The 24,777-nt window shown below is 46.9% G+C and overlaps 1 protein-coding gene across 2 annotated transcripts in view; it reads left to right on the top strand.

The window, feature by feature from the left end:
- LOC115460397 (myosin-11-like) overlaps positions 1-24,777 on the top strand; it is a 241,640-nt gene that overhangs the window by 162,942 nt on the left and 53,921 nt on the right. For both annotated transcript variants that reach the window (XM_030190179.1, XM_030190178.1), the window contains exon 7: positions 153-307. In XM_030190179.1, coding sequence (XP_030046039.1) covers positions 153-307 — 155 coding nt within the window. The remainder of the gene's footprint in view (positions 1-152; positions 308-24,777) is intronic.

The raw sequence follows: 24,777 nt of genomic DNA, 5'->3' as shown, positions 1-24,777 counted from the left end.
GTGAAATGAAGTCAGGTTTAGGTTTGTTAGGGCAAAATGGTTGTTGCTGAGCCTTTATTAGATATGGTATGCCTAGAATACAAAAGATTATTTCAATCAGTACTTAGAATTATGTACCAGGTCTTTCATTAACCACATCTTATTGTGTTTAGCTTCATCATCAAATTCAGCAGCATCAAAGTACTGAAGCAAAACTTGTGGAAAAAAGATCGGAATTTCTGAGACTACAAACATGTCTTCATCAGCTTGAGGAAAAGTATTCAAATAGCAGTCAGTCAATGCAGGACCAAATTTCTAAGGATCTTCGGTATGTATATCTATAGTTCTGCTTGTACTCATAAGTAGTCTTTAACTAAAGTGCATTAAGAAGTTAACATGAGAATGATCACATGCTATTAGTGCACAAATGCACTAATAATTAATAAAGAGACTTGACAGAGTGTACTAATTTCTGCATTAATTGCATAGTCTGGAATGAGGTGGGAATGGAGTGGAGTGGACTGTGCCTTGGAGTTAACACACAGCAACATAACTTGCATTCACAGTTGATGCAGGAGATAACACAGATCACTTATGGGACGATGATCAGAAGCAAATGCAGGCGCTAGAGGCTGTTATCGCCATACTAGCGCCTGCGTTTGCTATCACCCCATGATCAGAGCTCCCGAGCAAGTGAAACAATGCGCTCGTGGGCTCTGAATGCAACTGGAATGCAAATGCATGCAAAACAGGGCTCTTAGCGCAAGTAGCATGCAAATGCATGCTAAATGTATTCCTCCCCAATGATCAGCTTGCAGTGTACCAAACCCTACGCCAGCTCAGGGTTTGCAGACCATTGGGGAGGAATGGTGAGCCCTGTCCAGCGTGCATTTGCATGCTAGCAGGCCCCCCATTCCCCCCAATTCAGCAGCCTCCCCCCCCCCCCCCCCCCACAGGAACCCCGACTCCTCACCCTAGCGACACGGGGGCTGGAGGTCCAGCAGACCTCCAGTCCCCCCGACCCCCCCCCCCAACACAGGTTCAGGGGGCCAGAGATCCAGTGGGTCTCCGGCCCCCCAACCCCCCTAGCATCCCCTCAGATGTTCCTGGTGGCCCAGTGGGCCGCAGGTCAATCCCCTTCTCCACCTGGTGGTCTAGTGGCCCTTTACCACCCACCCCCTACCGTCGTTGTAGGAGTGAGATGGCCTCCCTTCTCTTCCATCGGTGCCACCTTGAAAACGGCGGCACCCAGCCATGCCCAGTGCATCCTGGAATGCGCTGGGCAGGGCTTCACACCATATAAGGGCGGGGTCGGGGGGACGGGAGGTCCACCAGAACGCCAGCCCTTGTTTCGCTTGGCTCGGGGTGGGGGTACTTGGGGTCTGTTCCCATAGACCTCCAGCCTGTGTTTGACAGGTCTGGGCTTTTGACAGCCCAGACCTGTCAAACAAATGCGGGATGATGCGCTCAGGCACAATCCTCCCGCACTTGTACCCTGTGATCAGAGAGAATAGCGTGCTTAAATTTGCATGCTATTATCTCTGATCATAGGGGCGGTAAAACCCCGCGCTGTTCCAGTGCTATTTTTAGAGCGCTATTTGGAATAGCGCAGGGCTTTCGATCATCTGCCCACTAGTGACACCTCAGTAAGTGGTGTTAATTGTATCCATTATATCAAGAAACAAACCTTTGAGAACATTGCACCACGTGTATGTGCACCTTCCCGCTTGCCAATGTTAAATGGAACTTCGCCAGTCACCATTTTTCCATGGAGCAGAACAGTTACACTCTTCTTGCTTCTGTCAGCTCACATCAAAATGTTGTTGTAATTGATAGACCATGCATTTTTTCTGTTTCACCACCATGTAAATCCTGTTGGTGTCACACAGGAACCACTTCTGAGCCTTCTTAGTGTCCCTAGTTAGTTTTAAGCCCATTCTTATGCAAATGATATATAAATGCTGATTCTTTCAGTTAATGATTTTACCCAAACCCCCTCATTCTATAAAAAGTGCTAAAAAATGCATATGCCAAATTTGCGTGCACATTTTAATTGAATAACAATCTAATTAGCACCAATAATTGGCTTTTTAACAAACTATTATTGGCACTAATTAGAATCAATTAACATACGCACATAAATTTAATTTGCATGAAGTCTTTATTATCAATTAAAACAAACCATACAAAATACACTATGAAATATTAAGTATATAAACAGAATCCAAGGCACAAGAAAATACACCACTTGGCAATGTTCTAATTTGCAAAAAACATCAGAACACAACTTCAATTGTTTATGTATTTCTCCCCCCTCCCCTCCTGAATCCACAGATCTCCAACCCCCCCCACCCCCCGAAACTAAACAATTCCCATCCCAAGCCCCAACCATAACCGTTATATACTATGCGTATGTGAGAAAAGGTTCCCAGATCTTTTTCCATTTGTGTGGTTGATTACGCCGCACAGCTAGAAACCGCTCCATCTCACAAACATATTTCATTTTATATAGCCATTGCATTAGCGGAGGTATTTTAGACAGCTTCCAACAGGAGGCTATTACTATTCTAGCCGCACTTGTTGCATAGCGTGTCAACACTTGTTGTTCATATGTAAGGCTTGCCTCTTTGGCTGAGAACAGAAAAAAGGCAGGTTTCCAAGGGATCGAACATCCCAACCATTTTTGCAACCTACTCTGGATCGATTTCCAGAAGGCCCTAATCTTTACACAGGTCCACCAGACATGTCCCATAGTGCCCTTAACGGCGCAACCTCTCCAGTATAAACCCGAAGATGCAGGGTACATATATAAGTACATAAGTAATGCCATACTGGGAAAAGACCAAGGGTCCATCGAGCCCAGCATCCTGTCCACAACAGCGGCCAATCCAGGCCAAGGGCACCTGGCAAGCTTCCCAAACGTTCAAACATTCTATACATGTTGTTCCTGGAATTTTGGATTTTTCCAAGTCCGTTTAGTAGCGGTTTATGGACTTGTCCTTTAGGAATCCGTCCAACCCCTTTTTAAACTCTGCTAAGCTAACCGCCTTCACCACTTTCTCCGGCAACGAATTCCAGAGTTTAATTACACGTTGGGTGAAGAAACATTTTCTCCGATTTGTTTTAAATTTACTACACTGTAGTTTCATCGCATGCCCTCTAGTCCTAGTATTTTTGGAAAGCGTGAACAGACGCTTCACATCCACCTGTTCCACTCCACTCATTATTTTATATACCTCTATCATGTCTCCCCTCAGCCGTCTCTTCTCCAAGCTGTATAGCCCTAGCCTCCTTAGTCTTTCTTCAGAGGGAAGTCGTCCCATCCCCGCTATCATTTTAGTCGCCCTTCGCTGCATCTTTTCCAGTTCTACTATATCTTTCTTGAGATGCGGCGACCAGAATTGAACACAATACTCAAGGTGCGGTCACACCATGGAGCGATACAATGGCATTATAACATCCTCACACCTGTTTTCCATACCTTTCCTAATAATACCCAACATTCTATTCGCTTTCTTAGCCGCAGCAGCACACTGAGCAGAAGGTTTCAGTGTGTTATCGACGACGACACCCAGATCCCTTTCTTGGTCCGTAACTCCTAACGTGGAACCTTGCATGACGTAGCTATAATTCGGGTTCTTTTTTCCCACATGCATCACCTTGCACTTGCTCACATTAAACATCATCTGCCATTTAGCTGCCCAGTCTCCCAGTCTCGTAAGGTCCTCTTGTAATTTTTCACAATCCTGTCGCGATTTAACGACTTTGAATAACTTTGTGTCATCAGCAAATTTAATTACCTCGCTAGTTACTCCCATCTCTAAATCATTTATAAATATATTAAAAAGCAGCGGTCCTAGCATGGACCCCTGAGGAACCCCACTAACTACCCTTCTCCATTGTGAATACTGCCCATTTAACCCCACTCTCTGTTTCCTATCCTTCAACCAGTTTTTAATCCACAACAGGACATTTCCTCCTATCCCATGACCCTCCAATTTCCTCTGTAGCCTTTCATGAGGTACTTTGTCAAACGCCTTTTGAAAATCCAGATACACAATATCAACCGACTCCCCTTTGTCCACATGTTTGTTCACTCCTTCAAAGAATTGAAGTAAATTGGTCAGGCAAGATTTCCCCACACAAAAGCCATGCTGACTTGGTCTCAGTAATCCATGACCTCGGATGTGCTCTGTAATTTTGTTTTTAATAATAGCCTCTACCATTTGCCCCGGCACCGACGTCAGACTCACCGGTCTATAATTTCCCGGATCTCCCCTGGAGCCTTTTTTAAAAATGGGCGTTACATTGGCCACCTTCCAATCTTCCGGTACCACGCTCGATTTTAAGGATAAGTTGCATATCACTAGCAGTAGCTCCGCAAGCTCGTTTTTCAGTTCTATCAGTACTCTAGGATGAATACCATCCGGTCCAGGAGACTTGCTACTCTTCAGTTTGCTGAACTGCCCCATTACGTCCTCCAGGTTTACCGTGAAGTCAGTAAGTTTCTCCGACTCGTCCGCTTGAAATACCATTTCCGACACCGGTATCCCACCCAAATCTTCCTCGGTGAAGACCGAAGCAAAGAATTCATTCAGACTCTCCGCTACGTCTTTGTCTTCCTTGATCGCCCCTTTTACCCCTCGGTCATCCAGCGGCCCAACCGATTCTTTTGCCGGCTTCCTGCTTTTAATATACCGAAAAAAATTTTTACTATGTTTTTTTGCCTCTAATGCTATCTTTTTTTCATACTCCCTCTTGGCCTTCTTAATCTGCGCCTTGCATTTGCTTTGACACTCCTTATGCTGTTTCTTGTTATTTTCAGATGGTTCCTTCTTCCATTTTCTGAAGGCGTTTCTTTTAGCCCTAATAGCTTCCTTCACCTCACTTTTCAACCAGGCCGGGTGTCTTTTGGACTTCCGTCTTTCTTTTCTAATTCGCGGAATATGTATGGCCTGGGCCTCCAGGATGGTATTTTTGAACAGCGTCCACGCCTGTTGTACAGTTTTTACTCTCTCAGTTGCCCCCCCAAGTTTTTTTTTTACCGTTCTTCTCATTTTATCATAGTCTCCTTTTTTAAGGTCGATGTCAAAACTGATCATATTATGGTCACTGTTATCAAGCGGCCCCAGTACCATAACGTCCCTTACCAGATCATGCGCTCCACTAAGGACCAAGTCTAGAATTTTTCCTTCTCTCGTCGGCTCCTGCACCAGTTGCTCCATAAAGCTGTCCTTGATTTCATCAAGGAATTGTATCTCTGTAGCGTGTCCCGATGTTACATTTACCCAGTCTATATTTGGATAATTGAAGTCACCCATTATTATCACATTGCCCATTTTGTTCGCGTCTCTGATTTCTTTTATCATTTCTGTGTCTACCTGCTCATCCTGGCGAGGCGGACGGTAGTACACTCCTATCACCATTTTTTTCCCTTTTATACATGGAATTTCAACCCACAGTGATTCAAAGGTGTGATTTGTGTCCTGCTGAATTTGTAATCTATCTGAGTCAAGGCTCTCGTTAATATACAATGCTACCCCTCCACCAGTCCGGTCCACCCTATCATTAAGATATACTTTGTACCCCGGTATGACAGTGTCCCACTGGTTATCCTCCTTCCACCAGGTCTCAGTAATGCCTATTATATCCAATTTTTCATTTAGTGCAATATATTCCAACTCTCCCATCTTATTTCTTAGACTCCTAGCATTTGCATATAGACATTTCAGAGTATGTTTGTTGTTCTTATTTGCATGATGCTTAGTACCTGACACTATTGATTTGACATCTTTTGTCTGATCTTTAGTTGTATTTAAGGGCACCTGGCCTACCACGGTCTGTTGTGCAACCTCACTATCCAGAAACCCTATCTTCCCTGTTTGTGAGGTATCTTTGCAAGATACCTTTTCCCGAACCATGCGCTTTTGAGCGACTGTCGGCTTTCCCCCCATTTCTAGTTTAAAAGCTGCTCTATCTCCTTTTTAAATGCCAACGCCAGCAGCTTGGTCCCACCCTGGTTAAGGTGGAGCCCATCCTTTCGGAATAGGCTCCCCCTTCCCCAGAATGTTGCCCAGTTCCTAACAAATCTAAAACCCTCCTCCCTGCACCATCGTCTCATCCACGCATTGAGACTCTGGAGCTCTGTCTGTCTCTTGGGCCCTGCACGTGGAACAGGTAGCATTTCAGAAAATGCTACCCTAGAGGATCTGGATTTGAGCTTTCTACCTAAGAGCCTAAATTTGGCTTCCAGAACCTCTCTCCCACATTTTCCTATGTCATTGGTACCCACATGTACCAAGACAGCGGACTCCTCCCCAGCACTATCTAAAATTCTATCTAGGTGACGCATGAGGTCCGCCACCTTCACACCAGGCAGGCAAGTCACCAGGCGATCCTCACGTCCACCAGCCACCCAGCTATCTATATGCCTAATGATCGAATCACCAACTACAACAGCTGTCCTAACCTTTCCCTCCCGGGCAGCACTTGGAGACATATCCTCAGTGCGAGAGGATAGTACATCCCCTGGTGGGCAGGTCCTGGCTACAGGAGTACTTCCTACTTCACCAGGGTGATGCTCTCCTTCTAGGAGACCTCCCTCCTCCAAGGTAGCACAAGGGCTACTAGGCTGGAGGTGGGACCTCTCTACAACATCCCTGTAGGTCTCCTCTATGTACCTCTCTGTCTCCCTCAGCTCCACCAAGTCTGCTACTCTAGCCTCAAGAGAACGGACACGTTCTCTAAGAGCTAGGAGCTCTTTGCATTGGGCGCAAACATATGACATCTCACCAACTGGGAGATAATCATACATGTGACACTCAATGCAAAAGACTGGATAGCACCCCTCTCGCTGCTGGACTGCTGACTCCATCTTAGTGTTTTTGAGTTTTCCAATATTTTAAAACTTGCTACAGTATTAAGGATATTGGCCTAATATAAAAGTGTCTTTTACTTTATATAGTGTATTGTATGATTTATATAGTATTTCCTTCTTAGATGGTAATGAAATGTATTTAAAACTCTATAAGAGCACTCCTTACTTGTTACCCTAATTACAATAACTGACTATAAATGAGGAGTTGTCCTAGGGGTGGGTGGGAATACTAAATTAGATCCTGCAGTGGCTGTTAGATTCTATCTGTTAATGCTGTGGTACAAGGCTTTTTAAAACTAAGTGGAAAAGACTATGGAGATTAGCTGTTTTCTGTTAGCTGTTGAAATTTGCTTTTTAAGTTTGCCTAAAACTAACCTACAATTCCTCCTTTAAACCCCAATCTTTAAGTTCCCAAAGCACAAGCATATATATGCTGGAGGCGAACAGGCGTCAAATACCACCTGTACAGAACCTTTATGGCATTTTCCCTAAATGGTACATACGTGGACACACCTACGGCCGCTCTTTCCAGCCTCTCTCACTCAGCCTCTGTCAGCGTCAGGCCCAATTCCCTCTGCCAGCTCCTTCTGTGCAATGTATACCGTGTTGCTTGCAATCGTATACAGCTATATAGGCGAGAAATTAACCCGCTCGTCGTGTTAGAGTCCACACAAAGTGCTTCCATAGGTGACTTTTCCCTAGCAACCACCTCCTGAACAGCTCTGGTATTGAGAAAATGAGACACCTGTCTGTAAGCGAATTCATCCCTGTCTAACCCCGGGAACCTAGCCACCGCTTCACTAAAAGGGAGCAATACGTCACCCTCAAACAACTGTCCCCATGTTTTCAACCCCTCTGCATACCATCGGGTAAATACTCCCTTTTCTGTCCCAGGGTAAAACATGGGATTATAAGCTAACGGTGACAGACGTGATAGCACACATTGTTTTCGTGAAAAAAGGCTATCCCAGTGCGAGAGCGTTACCGAGATGGAAGGACACGCTCCCTCCCCAATCGACCTGAATGAGTTGGGAAGCCATATAAGTGCCCCAAGGGGTCTCAGGCCTGCAGATTGCTGCTCAATGTGCACCCACTGCCTATCCGGGTAGTCCTGGAACCATTCAACCGCTGCTCAAGCTTGGGCTGCTCGATAGTACCAGGCCAGGTTGGGAACCCCCAGCCCCCCCCCCCCCCATCTCCTATCTTGATAAAGATATGCACGTGATAATCGCAGCCTTTTCCCCGCCCAAATAAACCTTATTATACGATCTTGCAAGGTTTTAAGGAATTTTCTGGGAATCATGATCGGGAGGACTTGGAATAAGTATAGCAAGCGTGGCAGTACATTAATCTTGACAGTAGCTATTCTGCCAAACCAGGATAACTCCAAGTCCCCCCATCTCTCCAAGTCCGCAGATAAGACTCTGGCCAATCCTTTATAATTTGCTGTAAAAAGATCAGAGTGTTTAGCCGTTAAGTTCACTCCCAGGTAACCCCCTAGGAGCCCACCGAAAGGCATAAGATGATTTTAAGGACTCCACCAGTTCCTCGGGCAAGGTAACATTTAAGGCTTCCGATTTCGTCATATTCACTTTAAAGCCCGATACCTCTGAGTATTCATCAATAATGCGCATAAGATTTGGGAAGGCAACCAGAAGTTTTGTGACAAAGAGCAACACATCATCCGCAAATAAAGCCAGCTTATGCTCTCTCCCCGCCACATTAACTCCCAGAATATCCCTACTCAGTCTCACCCTAGATGCGAAAGGCTCCATAACCGTAGCAAACAACATAGGGGACAAGGGACAGCCCTGTCACGTTCCTTTAGAGAGCGTGAACATCTCAGAGTTGCCCCCATTCACCCGCACACAGGCCCTGGGGGAGGCATAAAAAGCACGGATCCAGTCACAAAAGCACGGCCCGATCCCAAATACTTCCAGTACTTTGTACATGAATGGCCAATGGACCCTATCAAAGGCCTTCTCAGCATCCAAGCTGAGAAGACCCAGGGGCCTCCGATTTCGCTGGGCCAGACACATTATATCCACCACTCGCCGCATATTATCCATGGCCTTTCTATACGAAACAAACCCCACCTGGTCCGGATGGATTATCGTCGGTAATAAGGGCGCCAGGCGATTAGCCAGCACTTTAGCAAATATTTTTACTTCAGCATTTAATACTGATATAGGACGATAAGATCCGCATTCCAAGGGGTCCTTGTCCTGCTTGGGCAAGACAGCTATCCAGGCCTCCAACATGGACGGAGGTAAAGGTTCTCCCCTGCCAATCTGATTAAACAGATCCGCTAGGAGAGGAGCCAGTTCTGGTGCATATTTCTTATAAAATTCGTTAGGTAGCCCGTCCAACCCCGGAGATTTACAAGAAGGCAGCCCTTGGATGGCCTTTTGAATTTCAACTGGGGTCACCGGCTCTTCCAACAAGGCTTGCTGTTGGTGAGTCAAGGAAGGCAACTCGCTTCCCATTAAATAATCATGGATAATCTCCTCCGATGGAGATATCTCTGATTTGTACAGTGTTTGATAGAATTCCCCAAAGCGTCTGCGTATCTTCTCTGAGGTGGTTAGTATGTCCCCCTTCCCATCCCGAACATGGGTGACAGCACGCTCTGCTTTATGCCTTCTTAGCCTCATAGCAAGGAGACGACCAGCCTTGTTAGTGAATTCATATGAGCTAACTTGCCTCTGTGCCTGCAGCATGCTGAGATGCTCTGAGTATATAGAGTCTAGTTGCATTCTCGCTTCTCGTAACTCCTCCAACACCATTGGGGAGCCTCTAATCTTGTGCAGCTGTTCCAGATGCCGAATGTTCTCCAGGCACCTCACCAGCTGCATCCGCCTAACCTTTGCACGTTTGCTAGTTGTCTGCAAAAAGAAGCCCCTGGTGACCGCCTTCATAGCATCCCAGACTGTTTGAAGTGACGGCCCAGAGTCATACGCACATAAATTTAAGCACGAGTCAGAAAAGGGGGCGCAGAAATGGGAGGGCCATGGGTGGATCGGGACAGATCGGAGGTGTGACTTTCATTTACACGCGTAGTTATAGAATAAGGAGCCTCCACACTGGCATTTGCACCACATTTTCGTTGGTGCAAATGGCAGCGCCTAAATGTAGGTGCGATCCCTGGGCTTAAGGGCTATTCTATAAATCACGCCTAACTTTAGGCATGGTTTATAGAATAGCGCTACATGCTTTTTTTCGGCGCTGATTTTTTTAGGCGCCATTTTGTAGATCCCCACCACCACCACCAAATGTTTATATCAGTGATTCTCCGAGGACAAGCAGGCTGCTTGTTCTCACTGATGGGTGACGTCCACGGCAGCCCCTCCAATCGGAAACTTCTCTAGCAAAGTCCTTTGCTAGTCCTCGCGCGCCCGCGCGCACCGCGCATGCGCGGCCGTCTTCCCGCCCGAAACCGGCTCGAGCCGGCCAGTCTTCTTTTGTCCGCACTCGGTACGGTCGTGTTTTCGCCGTGTCGAGCCCCGGAAAGTCGACCTCGCGCGTCCAAATTTATTTTGACGTGTTTTTTCTTCGGAAAAGTCTTTTCAAGTGTCGGGAAGTGCTCCGGAAACCCCCCCCCCCCCAGGGTTTCGTGTTAATCCTCCCCGTACTTCCAGCTTTTTGCCCCGATAAGTTTTCTTTTGTCGTCGGGGTAGGCCTCTTTTCGGCCTCGGTCGAGATTTTCTCCCTTACAAATTTTTTGGTGCTCTTTTTCCGTCATTTCGGACTTTGATTTCGCCGGCGCGATTTTTCCGCCCATGACATCGAAGCCTTCCAGCGGCTTCAAGAAGTGCACCCAGTGCGCCCGGGTTATCTCGCTCACTGATCGACACTCGTCGTGTCTTCAGTGTCTGGGGGCCGAGCACCGCCCTCAGAACTGCAGTCTGTGTTCCCTGCTTCAAAGGCGGACTCAGGTAGCGAGATTAGCCCAGTGGAACGTGTTGTTCTCGGGCTCTTCGTCGGCATCGGCACCGGGATCTTCGAGTGCATCGACGTCGTCAGCGTCCAGACCATCTTCCTCGGCCGCCCCTGCATCGAGTGCATCGAGGCATCGGGCCTCTGCATCGGCGCCGAGACATCGGATAGCTGCATCGACGTCGGTGGTACCGGGACCTCGTCTGCTGATGTCGTCGGACGGTGGTGCATCGTCAGGAGTGCAGGTGAGGGCTGTCCATTCCCCTGCTGGTGGCGGTGAGCCTTCGGGTGGGTCTCCTCCTACCCTGAGGGCTCCTGCGGTACAGCCCCCCCGAGACCGACCTCCTTCGGCCTCGGCCCCGAGGAAGCGATGGCTGGATTCTACGTCCTCCTCGTCGGTGCCGGGGAGCTCCGGTGACATGCTTCGGAAGAAATCGAAGAAGCATCGACACCGGTCGCCTCCCCGCGTCGGCACCGAGAGCTCTGGGTCGCCGAGGGAGTCGGCACCCAGCAGGCATCGGCACCGAGAGGACCGCTCACCCTCTGTTCAAGAGGTGTCGATGCGCTCCACTCTGGACAGCCCGGAACAGCCTCCTCGCCCGGAACAGGTTCTGACGTCGACGCCTGCATCGACCTCTTTGCCTTTCTCTGCAGCCGCTCTGAACGAGAGCATCTGGGCCGTTCTCCCAGAGATTCTGGGAGAGCTGTTGCGCCCTACCCCTCCGGTACCGGCGGTGCTTGCGCCTCCGGTACCGTCGAGCGTGGCGCCGGCTGGCCCATCGCCCGGGGTGAGGTCCCCGACGTCGGTACTGCGTGCGGTGCCGACTGCGGCCACCTCCCAGGAGGGCTCCCCGACTACGTCGGCGGAGGGAGCTTCGCCGATGCGGGCCAGGGAGTCTACCTCTCGACGCCCCCATCGTGGACGTGGCTCCACTGAGTCGAGCCGGGCGAGGTTGCAGACACAGGTTCGTGAACTTGTGTCTGACACCGAGGGTGAGGCCTCGTGGGAGGAAGAAGAAGACCCCAGATATTTCTCTGACGAGGAGTCTGAGGGTCTTCCTTCTGATCCCACTCCCTCTCCTGAAAGACAGCTTTCTCCTCCTGAGAGTCTGTCTTTCGCTTCCTTTGTCCGGGAGATGTCTACGGCCATCCCCTTCCCGGTGGTTGTGGAGGACGAGCCCAGGGCTGAAATGTTTGAGCTCCTGGACTATCCTTCTCCACCTAAGGAAGCGTCCACTGTTCCCTTGCACCATGTCCTAAAAAAGACATTGCTTGCGAACTGGACAAAACCTCTAACTAATCCCCACATCCCCAAGAAGATCGAGTCCCAGTACCGGATCCATGGGGACCCAGATCTGATGCGCACCCAGTTGCCTCATGATTCTGGAGTTGTGGATCTGGCCCTAAAGAAGGCTAAGAGTTCTAGGGAGCATGCTTCGGCGCCCCCGGGCAAGGACTCTAGAACCTTAGACTCCTTTGGGAGGAAGGCCTACCATTCCTCTATGCTCGTGGCCAAAATCCAGTCTTACCAGCTCTACACGAGCATACACATGCGGAACAATGTGCGGCAGTTGGCGGGCTTGGTTGATGCTCTCCCCCCCCGAGCAGGCCAAGCCTTTTCAGGAGGTGGTCAGGCAGCTGAAGGCGTGCAGAAAATTCCTGGCCAGAGGGGTGTATGACACCTTTGATGTTGCGTCCAGGGCCGCTGCTCAAGGTGTGGTGATGCGCAGGCTCTCATGGCTGCGTGCCGCCGACCTGGAGAATAGACTCCAGCAGCGGATTGCGGACTCGCCTTGCCGTGCGGACAACATTTTTGGAGAGAAAGTCGAACAGGTGGTAGAGTCTCTCCACCAGCGGGACACCGCATTCGACAAGTTCTCCCGCCGGCAGCCTTCAGCATCTACCTCTACAGGTAGAAGATTTTTCGGGGGAAGGAAGACTGTTCCCTACTCTTCTGGTAAGCGTAGGTACAATCCTCCTTCTCGACAGCCTACGGCCCAGGCTAAGCCCCAGCGCGCTCGCTCTCGTCAGCAGCGTGCGCCTCAGCCAGGCCCCTCGGCTCCCCAGCAAAAGCAAGGGGCGAGCTTTTGACTGGCTCCAGCAGAGCATAGCCGACATCCAAGTGTCAGTGCCGGGCGACCTACCAGTCGGGGGGGAGGTTGAAAGCTTTTCACCAAAGGTGGCCTCTAATAACCTCCGATCAGTGGGTTCTCCAAATAGTCCGGCAAGGATACACCCTCAATTTGGCCTCAAAACCTCCAAATTGTCCACCGGGAGCTCAGTCTTACGGCTTCCAGCACAAGCAGGTACTTGCAGAGGAACTCTCCGCCCTTCTCAGCGCCAATGCGGTCGAGCCCGTGCCATCCGGGCAAGAAGGGCTGGGATTCTATTCCAGGTACTTCCTTGTGGAAAAGAAAACAGGGGGGATGCGTCCCATCCTAGACCTAAGGGCCCTGAACAAATATCTGGTCAAAGAAAAGTTCAGGATGCTTTCCCTGGGCACCCTACTTCCCATGATTCAGGAAAACGATTGGCTATGCTCTCTGGACTTGAAGGATGCCTACACACACATCCCGATACTGCCAGCTCACAGACAGTATCTGCGATTTCAGCTGGGCACCCGTCACTTCCAGTACTGTGTGCTACCCTTTGGGCTCGCCTCTGCGCCCAGGGTGTTCACAAAGTGCTTGGCTGTAGTAGCAGCGGCACTTCGCAGGCTGGGGGTGCACGTGTTCCCATATCTCGACGATTGGCTGGTGAAGAACACGTCCGAGGCAGGAGCCCTGCAGTCCATGCAGATGACTATTCGCCTTCTGGAGCTACTGGGGTTTGTGATAAATTACCCAAAGTCCCATCTTCTCCCAGCACAGAGACTCGAATTCATAGGAGCTCTGCTGGATTCTCGGACGGCTCGCGCCTATCTCCCAGAGGCGAGAGCCAACAACTTGTTGTCCCTCGTCTCGCGGGTGCGAGTGTCCCAGCAGATCACAGCTCGGCAGATGTTGAGATTGCTGGGCCACATGGCCTCCACAGTTCATGTGACTCCCATGGCCCGTCTTCACATGAGATCTGCTCAATGGACCCTAGCCTCCCAGTGGTATCAGGCTGCTGGGGGTCTAGAAGACGTGATCCACCTGTCCACGAGTTTTCTCGAATCCCTGTATTGGTGAACAATCTGGTCCAATTTGACTTTGGGACGTCCTTTCCAAATTCCTCAGCCACAAAAAGTGCTGACAACGGATGCGTCTCTCCTGGGATGGGGAGCTCATGTCGATCGGCTTCACACCCAAGGAAGCTGGTCCCTCCAGGAATGTGGTCTACAGATCAATCTCCTGGAGTTGCGAGCGATCTGGAACGCTCTGAAGGCTTTCAGAGATCGGCTGTCCCATCAAATTATCCAAATTCAGACAGACAACCAGGTTGCCATGTACTATGTCAACAAGCAGGGGGGCACCGGATCTCGCCCCCTGTGTCAGGAAGCCGTCAGCATGTGGCTCTGGGCTCGCCGTTTCGGCATGGTGCTCCAAGCCACATATCTGGCAGGCGTAAACAACAGTCTGGCCGACAGACTGAGCCGGATTATGCAACCTCACGAGTGGTCGCTCAACTCCAGAGTGGTGCGCCAGATCTTCCAAGCGTGGGGCACCCCCTTGGTGGATCTCTTCGCATCTCGAGCCAACCACAAAGTCCCTCAGTTCTGTTCCAGGCTTCAGGCCCCCGGCAGACTGGCATCGGATGCCTTCCTCCTGGATTGGGGGGAGGGCCTGCTGTATGCTTATCCTCCCATTCCTCTGGTGGGGAAGACTTTGTTGAAACTCAAGCAAGACCGAGGCACCATGATTCTGATTGCTCCTTTTTGGCCGCGTCAGATCTGGTTCCCTCTTCTTCTGGAGTTATCCTCCGAAGAACCGTGGAGATTGGAGTGTTTTCCGACCCTCATCACGCAGGACGAAGGGGCTCTTCTGCATCCCAGCCTCCGGTCCCTGGCTCTCACGGCCTGGATGTTGAGAGCGTAGACTTTGCCTCTTTGGGTCTGTCAGAGGGTGTCTCCCGCGTCTTGCTTGCTTCCAGGAAAGATTCCACTAAGAGGAGTTACTTCTTTCTATGGAGGAGGTTTGCCGTCTGGTGTGACAGCAAGGCCCTAGCTCCTCGCTCTTGTCCTACACAGACCCTGCTTGAATACCTTCTGCACTTGTCTGAGTCTGGTCTCAAGACCAACTCTGTAAGAGTTCACCTTAGCGCAATCAGTGCATACCATTACCGTGTGGAAGGTAAGCCGATCTCAGGACAGCCTTTAGTTGTTCGCTTCATGAGAGGTTTGCTTTTGTCAAAGCCCCCTGTCAAGCCTCCTACAGTGTCATGGGATCTCAATGTCGTTCTCACCCAGCTGATGAAACCTCCTTTTGAGCCACTGAATTCCTGCCATCTGAAGTACTTGACCTGGAAGGTCATTTTCTTGGTGGCAGTTACTTCAGCTCGTAGAGTCAGTGAGCTTCAGGCCCTGGTAGCCCAGGCCCCTTACACCAAATTTCATCATAACAGAGTAGTCCTCCGCACTCACCCTAAGTTCTTGCCAAAGGTCGTGTCGGAGTTCCATCTGAACCAGTCAATTGTCTTGCCAACATTCTTTCCCCGTCCTCATTCCTGCCCTGCTGAACGTCAGCTGCACACATTGGACTGCAAGAGAGCATTGGCCTTCTACCTGGAGCGAACACAGCCCCACAGACAGTCCGCCCAATTGTTTGTTTCTTTTGATCCCAATAGGAGGGGAGTGGCTGTAGGGAAACGCACCATATCCAATTGGCTAGCAGATTGCATTTCCTTCACTTACGCCCAGGCGGGGCTGGCTCTTGAGGGTCATGTCACGGCTCATAATGTTAGAGCCATGGCTGCGTCGGTAGCCCACTTGAAGTCAGCCTCCATTGAAGAAATTTGCAAAGCTGCGACGTGGTCATCTGTCCACACATTCACATCTCATTACTGCTTGCAGCAGGATACCCGACGCGACAGTCGGTTCGGGCAGTCTGTTCTTCAGAACCTGTTTGGGCTTTAGGATCCAACTCCACCCCCCGAGGGCCCTGTTTGTTCTGTTCCAGGCTGCACTCTCAGTTAGTTGGTAAATTTTTTAGGTCAATCTCAGTTATGTCCTCGCCGTTGCAAGGCCCAATTGACCATGGTTGTTGTTTTGAGTGAGCCTAGGGGCTAGGGATACCCCATCAGTGAGAACAAGCAGCCTGCTTGTCCTCGGAGAAAGCGAATGCTACATACCTGTAGAAGGTATTCTCCGAGGACAGCAGGCTGATTGTTCTCACAAACCCGCCCGCCTCCCCTTTGGAGTTGTGTCTTCCCTTGAAGTGTATTGTCTTGCTACATACTGGACTGGCCGGCTCGAGCCGGTTTCGGGCGGGAAGACGGCCGCGCATGCGCGGTGCGCGCGGGCGCGCGAGGACTAGCAAAGGACTTTGCTAGAGAAGTTTCCGATTGGAGGGGCTGCCGTGGACGTCACCCATCAGTGAGAACAATCAGCCTGCTGTCCTCGGAGAATACCTTCTACAGGTATGTAGCATTCGCTATGTATCAGGCTTGTGAAAAACTGGAGCTCCTCTTATAAACTAAAACTGAATAAGGAGAAAACCAAGATATTGTGGTTTAGTAGTTCTATAAGTGCTTTTCCCAGTTTGGTCAGCCTGTCATCAAAGACATTTCTTCGAGTAGAAAAATCTATAAAAGTTGTTCTGGATACTACGCTTCCATTGGAAATGCAAGTGAATTCATTCGTTAACATTTTCTTTTCAAATTGCATCAGTTAGGCACAATTCCCAAATTCTATATATGGTACTCAGAATTTGCACACACAATGTAACTGAATAACAAGGCAATTAGCGCAGATAACAGGGTTCTAATAATTATCAGTCAAGCTCATTTTCAAAGCACTTAGCCTCCCAAAGTTCCATAGAAACCTATGGAACTTAGCCTCCCAAAGTGCTTTGAAAATATGCCTAAGTGTCAATTTGGATTCATTATGCACATATTTAAGTGCTGCTCCAAAAATAGAACATGGCCATAGGAGGGTCATGGATGAATCAGGGGCATTCCTGCAATTAAGACACGCTGTTATAAAATAAGGGGGATCTGCGCCAAATTTAGGCATGAGGATTTACACCAGGGTTCAGTTAATGTGTAAATCCTTGTGGCTAAAGTTAGCGCTGATCCCGGCGCTAAGCACTAGTCTATAAATGGCATCTAACTTTGAGTACCGTTTATAGAATATTGCTTAGCGCTATTTTTTTCAGCACTATTTATAGAATTTGGTCCAATATGTTCATCCCTTGAGGTAGAATACTTTCAGGTATTAATATTATCACACCTGGGCTATTGTAATGCATTGTATTCTGGTTTCTCTGTATATTCAAGATATAGGCTTTAAACTATTACAGAACATAGTCGCTGTTTCGGCAAAAATGACTGCATCAGGGGGCGGCGGCGGGGGTCAAAGTTGGTGGCAGGGGTGGCGGCAATGGTGGGGGGGTTGGTGGCGCCAGGGGGGGGGGGCTTAAATGTGCTCCCTCACCTCAGGCTCTGGACCCCCCCCTCCCACCGAAGTCTGGCTACGCTCCTGCTAACAACTTAAATTCTGATACATCATTCCCTTGTACAATACAAAACCTCTTGCAAAAAAAAAAAAGATTTGAACTACTTTAGAACTATACCACTTATTCCAATTGCTTGTAATCTATTTATCAAAATAGTATGATTTATAGTATCAAATGCAGGAGAAACATTGAGAAACACAAAAAAAATCATCCATTACTAAAGCCAGTACGTACCACATCCAACAATGACAGTAATAAAATCTCAGTATTGTGATGTGAGCGAAAACCAAACTGATTAACATCTAAGACCTTATTCAAATCCAAAAAATGTACCAATTGGTCATAGACTAATCTCTCCATCACTTTTGCATAATAGGTAGTGAAGAGATCAGCTTTCACATTCTTCAACAGTGATCGTACAACAGCCTTCTTAAGAACATTAGGCCACCTCAAACATTACCCACCTCAAAACATCTGTTAATAATTTTACTAAACACAGGAATTGTTATCTCCTTAAGTCCCTTAATGACAGATGGTTGAGCCTGCAAAGAGGTGGATAAGATGGGATACAAATGCAACAAATAAATAAATAAAATAAATTTCACTTCTACAAACACTATTATTCACCTTAGAAAATGTTTGTTTAATTATTTTCTGGGAAACTTCTAAAAAAGTAACCCATAACTCATTTGCCTGCAAAGGACAATCACTCTAAGCTGGTAACTTCAACTGGTCAGATTGATCTGCCAACAAAATCATTGGCAAAATCGTTATTTGGGATATGACATGACTTTAGAGTTGCATTCCCTTCTTCTCGAACCAATTTAGCTGTTATGTACTTGAAGGCGCATGTTCATTCTCTTTATCATAAAATTCACATTTTCCTTTATAAGTCACATTCCTATATTCAGCCATCTTATCTAAATAAGCAACTTGAGTCACCCTTGAAGGATATTTTCGCCATTCATGCTCAGTTTTCCTCAACTCTTGCTTCATAACTCTAATTTCATTAGTACACCATGGAATTTTGTTTGATCTTTTCATACAGTTTTTTTCATGGGAGCAATGATTTCTATACATTCACCTAACATCACATTCCACTTTTCCACCAAAACATTCTACTGAATCATCCTCATCAAATATAGAAATAGTGTATTACTTAACTGTCTTTTTAGATCTTCTAATTCAAAACTCTTTCTACTGTACATTATTTCTTGTTTTTTAAATAGCACATTATTTCTAGTACAAGTAATTCCCATTATTATTAAACCATGGTTTAACAAAGGTATAAACTGCACTAATTTTATATTCAGAAAGCCCTGTCCCTTCAATTTTGGTTCATAAACTAAATCTAAAATATGTCCTGCTGAATATGTGGGAACTTTAATTACCTGCTTCCATCCTAACGCATCTAAGCATTTCAAAAAACCATCAACCAAGTCATCATCTTTCATTAAATCAACCTTTAAATTAAAATCACCCATTAAAATTGTATTTGGTAAAATCAAATTAAAAGCAACAATAAACTCAATCAAAGGTGAATAATCTTTATATAAAACACCTGGTGCTGCATACACCAAAATAAGATTAACCATAAAAGATGACAGTACCAATACTTCCATACCATTCCCTCCAAACCCGTCAGTCTTTTTAAAAACTAAATTGCTCTTGAAAACACATAATACTCCTCCTCCCCTTTTTTTCTTTCCTTGCTTGAAAAGAAACTAAATAACCTGGTGGACAAAGCTGGTTTAAAAGTACTAAGGGGTCCTTTAACAAAGGTGCGCTGAAAAATGGCTTGCGGTAGTGTAGGCTTGGGTTTTGGGTGCGCACCAATCCATTTTTCAGCGCTCCTGTGAAAAGGGCCTTTTTTTTTTTTTTGCTGGAAATGGACATGCGGCAAAATCAAAATTGCCACGCATCCATTTTGGGTCTGAGACTTTACCGCCAGCCATTGACCTAGCTATAAAGAATCCAGGCGATAAAGAAACCTACGCACATTAAATGGCACTTAGCATGTGTCCGTTACACGCGTCCGAAAAAAAAAATATTTTTCAGGCGCGCGTATTGGACGTGTGCCAAAAATGAAATTACCTACCGCAAGAGCCATGCGGTAGTCGGGCGGTAACTCCATTTTGACGCATGTTGGGTGCTTGTAGATGCTTGCGTGGCTTAGTAAAAGGACCCCTAAGTTATCTTCCCCAAGCCAAGACTCAGTAACACACAAAATATCAATAGCCTGTCCCCTAATTAGATCAAAAATTAAAGGAACCATGCTGCTGTTTGATGTAGAATGTTTATTTTGTTTGACTCAATTCACTCTTTAATATATAGTTCAACCCCCTTCCAGTTTGATCCCCTCTATCATTTAAAGTAATTTGTACCCAGTTAGCACAGTGTCCCAGTATCTAACTTGAGCTAGATTATCTTATTGTGATCCGCATTGAACCTTATAGGATCCCCATCCCTGGATCAAGCATCTCTTCCCCTCCTCCAGTACAGCCTCTCTCTCTCTCTCTTTTTCATCCCCAGCATCCTAGCAGGTCTAGCTCCCCCTCCCAATGGCCAGCACACCTCCATCTCCCAACTCCCCCCCACCCCCATCAATGTAATGTAACGGTGGAGCAGCGTTTGCACAATGTTTTTGCCTCCACTCTGAAGGAACGGTTGTCTATTTCAGGTATCCATAGAGTGCTAGGAGGTAAGCTAGTGGTTAAGAACCTGGGGTCAGGGCCAGTCTTAGCAATTGTGTGGCTCTGTGCAGATCAGTTCAGAGGTACCCCAGGGGCCCCTTGCCTAGCCCCACCCCCTTGCCCAACTCTGCCCCACCCCCCATGACAAGAATTTTTTTAATTATTTTTTTTATTAAGATCTATGGTCATACAGGCAAAACATAGACATAGCCTCATTAAATATGAAATAAGGGACCACAGATCAGTCATAGAGATATGAAGGTAAAAAAAACTGTAAATCTCAGGTCAGACTTGCATATATGGCAATACTAGAGAAACTGAAATGCAAGATATCAGACATACTGACTTCCCAAAACTGACATGTTCCAATTAAAACACTTTTTTTCTACTTTTGTAGTCTGATCATTTTATTTTTCCATTTGACTTAGTCCAATTGTCTCTTCTGTTCTTTTGTCTTTCTGGGTGTCCTGTACATTTGACCTTTCTTCTCTCTCCATTCTACTATCTTTCCTGTCCAGGATCTCTTCTCTGTGTCCCTGTTCCTGACCTCCCATACATGTTCAGCATCTGACGTCTTGGTGACCCCTTTCCTCAACTTATATTCAGCATCACCCGTCTCTCTCCCTGTCCCACCACTTTTCCATCATTGCCCCTCTGTATCCCTGTCCTTATGCTTACTCCATGCCCAGCTTTTCTTCTCTGTGCCCTATCTCCCTTTTCTCATCCCTTCCTCCTGCACCCTACCCTGAGTCCAGCACTTCTCCCCTTCTCTCTTTTTCCTATCCTCTCTCCCAACAGTCCGACCTATCTCCCTATTTCCCTCCATGGGTCTTGTGTCTCTCCTCCTGTGGTCTCTTCCCTCTTGTCCCCCTCCCTGGATCAAGCATCTTTTCCCCTCTCCTCCAGTACAGCCTCTCTTGCTCTCTCTTTCATCCCCAGCGTCCTAGCAGGTCTAGCTCCCCCTCCCAATGGCCAGCACACCTCCATCTCCCTAACCACACAAATGGATCCCCCCTCCCCGAGTTCAGAGCCTTTCTCCCCCAAACCCTCCCCAGCGAGTCCACTCTGTCACTTCCCCGGGTCCTCCCACCTGGCTTGATCACTGGCAGTGGCTGTGATTACTGCAGAGTGCCTTTGCCGACATCGGGGTTTTCCCTGTAGGGTGTCTTGCCCGTGCAGAAACAGGAAGTCGCATCATAGGCAGAGACAGGCTGCTGTATTGCACATTGGCAGAGACAGGCTGCTGTAATCACAGCTGCTGGCAGTGATCAAGCCAGATGAGAGGATCCGGGAAAGTGACAGATACGCAGGACTTGCCGAGGGGGGGGGGGGGGCTGTGGGGACGAGGTAGAGAAGCACTGGACTTAGGAGAAAATGGAAGCGGGAAAGAGAAAGACATGGGGTATTCAGTGTGCAGTGAAGAGGATCAGCCTACCTGGCACAAAGATTTGGAAGGCTGCTGAGTGGGAGATCTTCACTTCCCAGCAGAGTGCAGGAAATCACCTGTGAAAGCAGGAGTCTTCTGCTGAATGCAAGAGACTTGACAGGTCTGATGTCTGGGTCAGCAGCGCAGGGCCCCTGGGAGAGTGAGGTCCTGTGCAACCACACCGGTTGCCCCTGCCTAGGATGGTGCGGGGCAGATGGGAACAAGACCTGGGTATTTCACTGCGACGTTGGGATATTCTTTCCACGTTGAGCAGTGCTCCCCGGGTGGTTGCTACTACTACTTTGCAGGAAATCCATTATAAAATCTTGCATAGGGCCTATCTCTCCCAATTGCAACTGTTCCATGTGGGAGTGGTGCTTTTGGCGCTTTGCATAAAGTGTAAAGATGGGGAGGTTTCCTTTTTCCATTCTCTCTGAAGTTGCCCCAAGATTCATCTGTTCTGGGCTGCTTTGGTGCATTTCTGTGCTCACTCTTTGTCTATGCCAACCCCACAGCAGCCATCTGTGTGTCTTTTGGGACTGTTGGGCTCAGGGGTGCTTTTCCAAAAAGTGAGGCTTGTTGGGCTTAAATGTATTATGCAGGCCTGGGTTTCACCAGATCCCCCTTCCTTTTGGTGTTGGAGAAACCAATTATATCAGATGGCACTCTGGGAGGCTAGGGATGCTGAGTCCCCTATATGCACTCAGTGCTTCCTTCATCTTTGGGACCCTTATATTAAAGTTCTGTCCCCTTTAGGACATAATCTTTTGTCATATTGGTTGGGACCTCAGGTTCTGCCGGCAGTAGAGAAGTGAGGTTGGAGTGTGGTCATGGGGTATCTAGGATCTTTCTCTTTATGACAGTTCAGGAGGCTATAAGAGTAAAGGCTCCTTGGATCTATGTTTTGGTCTTTGTTGGGGAGGGGGTGGTTTATATGTTTATTTTTCCTTATTGCATGATCTAGGGTTGTAGGTTCCCTAATGGGGGTTGGGGAGGGGTATATTTCTAAACCTTTTATGATAACAGATGGTTTTGTAGTTTGTTATGAATACTTTGTAGTTTACACTTTTATACTGCTGTTGTTAGCTGTGACTCTGGATTTTCTTGTTTTGGTCATCAATAAAAATGTTGAAATATAAAGGTGCGCATGGGCCGTACATGCATGCCTAAGGCACACCGCCACAAAGGTCATCCAGAGGGCATCTGTTCCCATGCTGCCATGCAGGCCCTGAGCAAGGGCATCAGCTTTGGTCAGCTGCATTGCAATCTTCCCTGCCACAGGAGGTGAATCCAGGAACGGTGGTGGCTGTGACTATTATCATATATTGCGAGTGAACTGTACAACTCAAGGTAGAGGGGAAGACATCTTTAAATAGCAAGCCAAATGCTATTAGCAATACTTTGGTTATAACATATATTGTCCTAAGACTCTATCATATTTAACTGCCTATAAGTGATCAGCATGGTAGCAAATTGCCAACCAGCATTTAAGCAGGAATGACTATAGCCTGCACAGAGTGGATAGACCATACAGGGCTTTATCTGCCATCATTCACTTTGCTACTGTATTAAAAGTGATATTTAAGGTGCATATTGTAAGCCTGTTCTATAAAGAAAAATAGGCACCTACTTCCTGTATAAAATACTAACATAACTAGCCAAAAACATGTGTAGGGCACCTAGATGTTAACAAGAACATGTGTACATTATTGTATTTTTTAAATTGATATATAAGTTTAGTATACAACAAAGTACACAAAGCAAATATCAAGTAAAAATTAGAAAACAAAATACCCCTTAAAGAAAACCAGACAACCAGTCCACATCACGAGGAAAACAGCAAATTACAACTGAGTGAGAAAAAAAAAACATTTTCATATATTAATCCAATTGCTTAGTGCAAAGCAAAGTCACTTAACTCCCTTTTACTATCCTCCCCATCAATTTATTAAGAAACATTATCTTGATAATTACAGAAGAAATAGATTTATCTTTAAGGAAAATTTCCAACTGACTGTGATCCTAAAAAGCAAACTGATTGCTTCCGAATGTGACTAGACATTTACAGGGATACTTAAGAAAGTGTCTCCCACAGCCAGAACCTTAGGCTTCATGCTAAGAAAGGATTTCCTTTGCAATTGAGCTATTCTAGCCACATCCAGAATCATGGAAATAGCCTGTCTAGATAATGGTATAGATTTCTTAGAGAAATAAAACTTCAAGATAGAAATGGGGATGGTACTTGATATACCGCCTTTCTGTGGTTTTTGAAACTATATTCAAAGCGGTTTACATTGGCCACCCTCCAATCTTCAAGTACCATGCTTGATTTTAAAGTTAAATTACATATTATTAACAATAGTTCTGCAAGTTCATTTTTCAATTCTAACAGTACTCTGGGATGAATACCATCCAGTCCAGGCAATTTGCTACTCTTCAGTTTGTCAAATTGCACCATTATATCTTCCAGGTTTATAGTGATGTCATTCAGTTTCTCTGACACGTCAGCTTTGAATATCTTTTCTGGCACCAGTATCTCTCTCAAATCTTCCTCAATGAAGACCAAAGGAAAGAATTCATTTAATCTCTCCACTATGGCTTTGTCTTCCCTGAGTGCCCCTTTTACCCCTTGGTCATCTAGCAGTCGAACTGATTCTTTTGCTGTCTTCTTGCTTTTAATATACCTAAAAAAAAAAAATTACTATGTGTTTTTGCCTCTAACGCAATCTTTTTTTCAAAGTCCCTCTTTGCCTTCTTCTGAGAGCATTTAACATCTTTTTTTCCTGTGCCTACATCAAAAGAAAAATATGGCATGTGGGAACTTGCTCCTTTTGATTTGTGGAATGCAGTAGTATATTATAAAAATGCACTTTTTTTTTTATTACTGCTGTTTCACATGGTAGTATTGAATAATAAGGAAAGAGCTTCCTTGATGCAGAAGTTCTGTCAAGAGTCAGTCTAAATGTGACAATACTGTCCACTTCAGCACACTATTTGCTGACAAGTTCATACAAAGTTAATTATGTTCAGTGGAAAATAAATCTGTTGGCTCAGGCTGCTTGCTGTGTGAATATTCCATCACTGTTTCATTACATATTAAAGGCATTTGGTTTAAACTTTGTTTTAATTCATTTATCCAGTCTTTACATGCACATGCTTTTGCTTTTTAAACCCAAAGGTGAATCCTAAGGGTGGCTGAACAATTAGGTATAAAATGTGTGGTTTCTGACTTTACTTGGTTTGGACTGCTTTGGTTCCTACTGATCTGTACAT

The sequence above is a fragment of the Microcaecilia unicolor genome, chromosome 1 (assembly GCF_901765095.1).
Source record: "Microcaecilia unicolor chromosome 1, aMicUni1.1, whole genome shotgun sequence".
NCBI classification, from domain to species: Eukaryota; Metazoa; Chordata; class Amphibia; order Gymnophiona; family Siphonopidae; genus Microcaecilia; species Microcaecilia unicolor.
Note: the sequence above shows the minus strand (reverse complement) of the source record. Positions and strands in the feature narration are given on the sequence as shown.